General features: G+C 42.6%; 1 protein-coding gene across 1 annotated transcript; it reads left to right on the plus strand.

Annotated features, from left to right (window-relative positions):
* LOC308179762 (ankyrin repeat domain-containing protein 40-like) lies at positions 1-7,376 on the plus strand. The gene is made up of 5 exons (XM_080560443.1): positions 1-833; positions 1,428-1,576; positions 2,266-2,751; positions 3,316-3,491; positions 4,178-7,376. Exons 1-5 carry the CDS (start codon positions 691-693, stop codon positions 4,319-4,321), a joined length of 1,098 nt encoding a protein of 365 aa, XP_080416569.1. The 5' UTR covers positions 1-690; the 3' UTR covers positions 4,322-7,376.
* Positions 7,377-7,986: the final 610 nt, after the last annotated feature.

The following is a 7,986-nucleotide window of genomic DNA, read 5'->3' on the forward strand; positions in this document are numbered from 1 at the left end:
TGTCCAATGTGTCTGCAACACAAGTCCTAAATTAAGTGGTGGGTTAAAAATAATGTGACTAATAAGTGCTGAAAAAAGAGAGGCAATGGAATAAAAAAAAAATCATCTTAGTGCAAATTTCTCATTGGTGGCAGACACTGATGCCAAAATAGAAACCCTGAAATTGACGAATGCCCCAGCCCACGCTGCAGTGATTTAATTAGTGATTTAATTGTGCCCAGAGGCACCCGGGCTGGGAATTATCAGGGGGCGCCCACAGGAAGCGCGGGGCTGTGCTCTCCACCGGGGGCTTCTGAGCCCGAGCCCCAGCCCCAGCCCCAGCCCCATGGCTGGAGGGCAGGCACAAGGCCGGAGAACCGGCGCAGGCAGCGCGGTGTTTCCACCGCACCGGGGCCGCTGCGTTCCTCCGTTCCCTTCCGAGCCGAACAAGCGGGGCGAGAACCGTGAGGAAAGGCAACGGGAGCCCGGCCCCGGGCAGCCGCCGCCGCCCGCTGCCCCTGGGCACAAGATGGCGGCGGCCGTGAGGGAGCTCGCGGCGGCGGAGGGCCGGGGGCGCTTTGGGGGCCCGGCGGCGCGGCGCTGAGGAGGCCGCCCGGGCCTCCGTCCCCTCCGCGCCTTGTGCCGGGCTCCCGGGGCCCCGCGGCGGGCAGCGAGGGCCGGGGATCCGTGTACCGGCCCCGTGCCCCCGGGATGTCGGTGATGAGCAGCGCCTTGGAGGAGCGGGAGCTGCAGGAGCGGCTGCGGGAGGCGGCGGCGCTGGGGGACGCCGAGGAGGTGCGGAGGCTGCTGGGGCTCGGCGTGGACCCCAACTCCCAGAACGAAGTCAACGGCTGGTGAGGGGCGGCGGGGCGCGGGGTGCGGGCGGGCGGCGCTGGGGGCTGTGGGGGGACCCGGCTCCCCGGGCGGGGAGGGAGGCGGCCGCGGCTCGGCAGCCCTCGGCCCCGCGGTGGGGAGGCCGGTGCTGCCCTTGCCTCGGGCAGGGGTTTTGGACAACGTCGGCCCCAGGGTTTCCGACATAAATCTGGGCACCCCGAGTTTAATGTCGCTTCACCCCAGTCATCGCTGCTTCGAGGACGCAGCACGTTAGTTTTGTGGTTTACTGAAAAAGAAATGCTAACCTCAGAAGGCTTTGGGGTTTACTGCTAAAGAGGATCGTAATGAAGGGAGCCTGTCCTCTTTCCACCTGTCACCACCACCTGTTTGTGCTGGGACCTCTCCTTAGGCTTCACCAGCACGGCTCACAATGGAATGGGCCTTGCCCTAGAGAACTTGGAACACAATTGTTAACTTCAAAGATAAAACGTGATGTAATGAAGGAAACTTTATTCCCAGGTGTTCTGCGTGCAACCCAGGTGAATCGTTGACTGGCGGCGAGGAGGATTTGGGGTATATCTGAGAGCACAACCCCTCTGTTTCCTTCCCCACAGGACGTGCCTGCACTGGGCCTGCAAGCGGAACCATGCCCAGGTGGTGGCTTGTCTGCTGGCTGCCGGTGCGGACAAGCAGATCCTCACGGCCACCGGAGAGCTGGCTGCACAGTTAACTTCGAAACCAGACATTCGGAAGATTTTAGGAGGTACTGTTCCTATCTTAAAAGCACTCTAGAATTTGTGGTCTTTTTATGCTTTTACCCGGATCAGTAGACTGGCAAAACTTTGGGTAGGACTATTGTATCTAATTAGATAGCTCCTGGGGAATAGACATGTATCACGTAACTTCTCCTAAATGGTTTTTAGTCTGTAAGTGGAGCTTTCTGAACTGCTTTGACATTAGTATGTGGCTTGTAATCCTCACTCACACAAGAGTTAAATTTACTGCAGAAATTTGAAGCAAGAGAAAAGAAGGCTTGGATATTGTATCACATATTCAGTTACCTGAAGAAGTATTTGGTTTAATATGCTGGCATGGGTCATAACAAACCATTTGCAGCAGTATTATTAAAAGCATTGCAAAATTAGATTTAGCAAAGAACTATGGGCCCTTTCCTTCGAAAACACTAGAATAACACTGCTAGAAATGACATTTTCCAATGGTTATTTGTAAAAATCTGTATTTTTTTTTTCTTTCATTTCATAGCTACTTGCCTTCCAGGTGTTATGTGCTTATGAGAAACCAGTATTATCCTTGTGTTTACCTCAGAATGTGATGTAGTTTTAAGAAACAACAGGAAAACTGACTATTCAAAATGAGAAAGATGCATCCAATAACTTGGTGGCTTTTTTCTCTCTCATCCCCTACCCCCACATTTTTGAATTTCATTAATAGAGGAAGAAAATGAATGTCAAGGAGCGAAAGATTTAAATTTGCCAGTTGTTGCAAACTATTTGGCCAACCCACCATTCCCTTATGTCTATACTGAAGCAAGCATTCCAGACAGCTTGGCAGAATCCCTGAATGAAAGTGCTTCCATCTCTTCCGCTTCCCAGAGTGAAACTAGTCCTTGTTCATCAGCAACTCAGGTTGAAAGCATATGCACACCTACATCGTGTAACAGCAACGATGATTTTCCTGCGCCAGATGCTGCGGAACAGCTGCCCAGCCCGTCAGCACCTACCACAGCACCAACATGCGTAACGCCCGAAATACAGAACGGCCCCATTTGTCAGCCACCCTTGTCTCACAGCAGAGGTTTGTTTTCCTCTGTAGCATCAAACGAGGCTGTACCTCAGCAAACCGACAGTTCGCCTACTGGTCCTGCACCAACGTTTCAGCCCTTTTTCTTTACTGGAACTTTCCCGTATAACATGCAAGGTAATGAAGTGCAATTTTCATCCTTCTATTATGCTCCGTTCCATGTTTTTGGTATCAGTGGAGGTAAGGATTCATTCCACATTCAGAATAACGTTGAACAGAGATAGAGATGTTAAGCTCTTTGACCAAAAATACACAGTGATACATTGATTTTTTTTTTCTTCATTCCAAAGTAAAAATAACTGTTGTATTTTATCTTAAAAACAGTAATAGTTTCCAAACTTTGTTTTCCACCCATGGAAAGATCAGTGGTTGTGACTGAGCAACAGAAAATCTCCCATTTTGCAAAATACCATATAGCATAAAATGCATCACAGGTAGTTTGGTAGCAGCTTGATTTTGTGACTGGATGGGTCAGATTTTTAGCATTGTAAACGTTTCCCGAGTGTATTTCTGCTCTCTTAACCACTAGTTGCTGGTGAAATGAAGGCATGGTATTTCTTCATGAGGGAATAGACATTGTATTATAAAACCTGAGCTCAAAAGATAATCCTAATACTTTAGTGTTAGGGGTCTTGTTTGGTTGGTTGTTTTTTTAGGGGATTTTTTTTTATTTTCAATCAGAACTTGTACTTAAGGTGAGAGTCCAGAATCTCAGAGACAACGACTTCATTGAAATTGAGCTAGACAGACAAGAACTGACTTATCAAGATCTGCTCAGAGTGAGTTGCTGTGAATTGGGTGTAAATCCTGAACAAGTAGAGAAGATAAGAAAATTACCTAATACACTGGTAAGAAAGGTAAGGATTGAAATCAGATTAATTTGACTCTGCACTGTACAGACATCAGAGAAGTTATTTCTGTAAAAAGATCAGCAAAACAAGGCATTGTGTTGAAAACTCATTTAAGCTCACAAATTCAAAAGGATATTGGACTTGCCTTGTAACTTCATCATAACTTGCTTAAAACATTCTTGTCAAAATAGATTATTTCAACTCCTAATGCGTATGGAACAATTAGATCAACTTTTTTTTTAATGCATCAGAAACAGTGCATTAGTATGCTTTTAGCATAATTGCTGTGTATTGCTTCAGCATTTGCTTGTCTTGAGAACAAATAACAAGGGGAAGAAATGCCACAAATTGCTACGTGTGTAGCTTTAAAGATACGCTATTAACAAATGAACATACTCTTATGGTCCAAAAATACCTATATTAGAGTTTTGTAAATGAAATGTATTTGGTCACAACTCTTAGTTAAGTGACGTGCATAAACAGTCAAATCATCATGATGTTCAAGGCAACAAAACCATGCTTTGAAAGAGTGTACACTGGTAGGAAGTTTTTATCTTTATTTATTCCTATAATTGGGTATGTACTCCCTAAACTTTAATTTTTGCTTTCTTTAGCTATTATAAATATTTACAAAGTAAGACCAGATACGTTCGATATGTTCAGAAGCTGTTGTTCTGTCTATTCTTTAAAAGGACAAGGACGTGGCCAGACTTCAGGACTTCCAAGAGCTGGAGTTAGTTCTTCTGAAAAGTGACAACTCTCCCTTCAGAAATGCTGCATCGACCTTGACTGAGAGACCATGCTACAACAGTAGAGCATCAAAGCTGACTTATTGACTCTTCTAGATGCACTCTAGAATACAAAAACCCGGTAATTATATGCTGCTGCCTTTTGAAGGCAGTGAATTAAGCATCTATGGAACCTTAAGTTATTGTTAGGGTTAATATTTTAACTAATAATTTATCTTTGATATTTAATAACCCCTTTGCTTTTATTTTTTTACTTGATCCTGTATTCAGATAAAGGATACCTCATATGTCTACTAAAATCACATGCTTCCAGTGCTGTTCAATTCAGTTTATTGATTGTATTTGGCAACAGAGGGCAGCAAAGACTGAATTGTTGATAGAAAAGTATGTTGAGTATTTCCACTCTGTCTTTTCCCTGACTCTTACTTGGTCGTTCAGGAAATAGCGTATGTATGTATATGTTTTTGAACTTCCTGCTTAAGTTACAATTCAGAGGGTATTTGGCATACAGTGAACGGCTGCTCTCTAAAAATGTAGGATTCCTTAATCTCTTCCCCCTTCACAAAGTCTTACCAAGATGCTATTGTTTTCTTTCCACTTCTCTGCAAAATTATAAGCGAATTGAATGTCACTTAAGTACCAAATGAATGCCGAGCAGTGTTTTTTGAATTTGAGAAGGATTTTTCACATTCATGTTTAGGCCCAGGACTCCAGTGCAATAGTAATGAGGACAACAAGCATTCTGCATTTGTAAGACCTGACTGTGCAGCAGGCAGTTACCTCAACTGCCCCGTGCAAGCCAACCCCATAGGCACCTGCACTTGAAGCACAGCTGTACCTCAAGTGTAATGCTATTTAAAGAAGTCTTTGCTTCCTGCAGCAGTGTGGTGCTGGCCATGCTGCTTTTAGACACGAGCTGGTACACATGCAAGGTACTGCATACAGCCTGTGCCAGTGCTAGCTTCCAACGCCACACCATACTGCAGCGTGTGACATGGACACAGCCTTACTCTCCTCTACCTAAACGCAGTTCCATAGTATGACACCACTGCATCTACCTTATGAGACTAGAAATATTTAATGGTCTCAGGTGACAGGAGAAAAACTGCTACTAGCCTGAAAATAAGAATAGTGAGGTAAGACTGCCCCTATTTAAATACTTGTTTCTTTCCCGTATAAGAATATTGTAACTTAAGTGAGGGCATCACTTCAGTTCCACAAAATATAAAAAAAACATTTTTTAATTTAAGAAGTATTTAAGTTACAAAGCAAGTTAACCCATTTTTCAAAAGAAAGCCCTTATGTTTCAGATAGAGAGGGCATCATAAAGCTGTGGCCTTTGTTTTTATTTTCCCAACCATTTGGGGAGACTATACATTAGACACACCAAAAGCCAGTACTGTCAAGTAGCTTCTGTATAGCCCAGCCTCAAAGACCAGTTACAAGGTGAGTGGTTAGCTTCTGCTGTGTGAGGAGCAGAAGCACAACAGTATAGTCCTGAGGTATCACAACTCTAAGGAGCATATTATGCTCCTCATTAGCCATACTAAACTGGAAACATATACAATTGTTAAGTAACCTGCAACTTTACCATCACTTTTAAATAGTGTCAAAATTGTTAGCCAGACGAGTACCTAAAAGGCTGAAGGCCTCTAAGTGTTTTCATGATTTTGGGGTGGAGGGAGAGAAATGGCTGGCTAAGATGAGGACTGCTTTAGCTAGCACTGAAGCAAGTCAGTAATGAAAATATTCATAAAACCACAGATGGATGGCAAAAGTCATCATTAAAACACACCTTTCAGAGTCACACCTTTCAGAGTCACTCCTTTTCACTCCAAATTTTCATTAAGGTAGTTAACTTGCAGTATGCTGAAATATTAACAGCCTGAAACTTTGAGCTAATGCCAGTATTCTGCAAAGCTAAGAAGCTTTTTGTTTTCTCCTATACCAAAAAACTAACGCAACAACCTTTACACCAAAACTGTTAAAAGGGTTATGGGGAGTAGAGTTACTTTTTTTCTGAACCTGAGGGTTTGTTTTTTTATTTGATACTGATTTTCCTTCAATCTCTGCTTTATTAAGCTGCATTAGAGCAGATTCTTTATGCACAGCTGGCACAGTGTTTGTTGTTGATCTGGATTGCAGTGTTGACATTCAGACCATAAATAGTACAATCAACATGTTTTGGTAGGAGCAGCATGGCTGCCACAATTTCTTAGCTTCCTGTGGCACAGCTGCTTTATCATTGAAGCGACTCCTCGAAGGGAGGCTGGTAAAAGCACGCATTTCAGAAAAATACAGAAACCCCTTCTGCCAGCAGAAGAGATGCTTGAGTCTGAGTTCAGGCTTTCCACTAAGTTACTTGTTTTAAATTCTTGTTTTGGTGGATTGAAAATAATTACCATTCTTTTCCCACCTGCTCCCTCTTACAAGGAGTGACTTAACATCTTTTCACTTACTCTAAGTCCTTCTCTGTCCAAGAGCTGGGCTACTTTAAAGCCCTATTCAGCTGCTGGTAAGCTAACAAGTAAGACACAACGTGAAGTAGAAACACCTATTTCTCCCCTTTTGTTCTTCTTGTAGAACAGGAAAGGAGCTTTTATCTTAACACCTATGTATCTATCTTTTCAATGTAGCTTGGAGGCTAGTTCAGAAGATGTGCAATAACTGTTTGAAAACCAGTACAGGAATAGTTAAATGGTTCAAAAATAAAACTGATTTCTTTTCAGTTCCTGTATTCAAGACATGAGTGTAAAGACTGCCTCCACTAATTAATAAACATTCAGCTATAGGAGCAGCTGGTTTAAAAAAGCTTTATTTGCACTAGTTTCCACAAAGAATAGCTGTTAATGTGATTAGACTAAAACTTTAATTATGATTTGACTGTAATAACAACAGTAAGTCTATGCATTTCAGAGAAATATTTTTATATGTTTTATGCAGTTTGATAGACTCTAAGGCACACTAGTTAAGTTTCATTGTTGTTTGGTTTTCTTTGGACAATAAATTGTTGGTAATAACAACTGAAACTAAGTTTACAAAACTTACTGTTCTTCCAATGACTTTTGTTTGCACTACAGACTGATACTGAACTGACATTGCTACTCTTCAGTTCTATTAAAATACTGGTTGTTTAAAGTATTTAGATGTCTTCCCTTTTCCTTGTTGGCTGGGGGGGGGGATGACACACAAAACAACTAGGGTGGATATTAAAATTTTAACGCAACTTTGAAAAATCACATAGCCGTATGTTCTGAACAACAAATAAAAGTACTGGAAAGGCAACATGTTTCCTATGCTCTGAAATACGGAATTTCTCCTTCAACTTCAATGCACCAAAATCTCTGCTATTAGATGTGCCAAAATGGGAATCCCAGCCCAGGTTACTACAAGGTTCCTCATTTTTACCATTTATACCTGTCCAAAATAAGTAAAGGAAAATGCTGGTCCCCATAACAATTACAACGTAATTGTAATTACATACAACGTAAGGTGCAAGACAAACATTTTAGCCAAATCAATAAGTGACACGTTCATTCATGCAGTGGGCGAATCCTATCTCTTCCTCAAGTTTAGAGAGGAAAAGGTGTTTGTAAAATGTCAGTATTAGAACTTAACTATAATTTTACCTGCTTTCACTCACACGAATTCTCATGTATTTCCAATAAAAAGAACAGCCTCCTTTCTGCTGTGGCTACATAACCACATCTGCTTTGGAAAAATAAAGTCAAAAAGGGATCATGGCTGTCTGC

This window comes from Anser brachyrhynchus (genome assembly GCF_964034855.1).
Source record: "Anser brachyrhynchus genome assembly, chromosome: 18".
Taxonomy (NCBI): Eukaryota; Metazoa; Chordata; class Aves; order Anseriformes; family Anatidae; genus Anser; species Anser brachyrhynchus.

Bases quoted from the DNA above. Each gene is read 5' to 3' on its own strand.
- LOC308179762 (XM_080560443.1), top strand. From the start codon at position 691: ATGTCGGTGATGAGCAGCGCCTTGGAGGAGCGGGAGCTGCAGGAGCGG. The intron at 1,577-2,265 runs GTACTGTTCCTA...TTTCATTAATAG, and splicing joins CATTCGGAAGATTTTAGGAG to AGGAAGAAAATGAATGTCAA. The intron at 3,492-4,177 runs GTAAGGATTGAA...ATTCTTTAAAAG, and splicing joins CTAATACACTGGTAAGAAAG to GACAAGGACGTGGCCAGACT.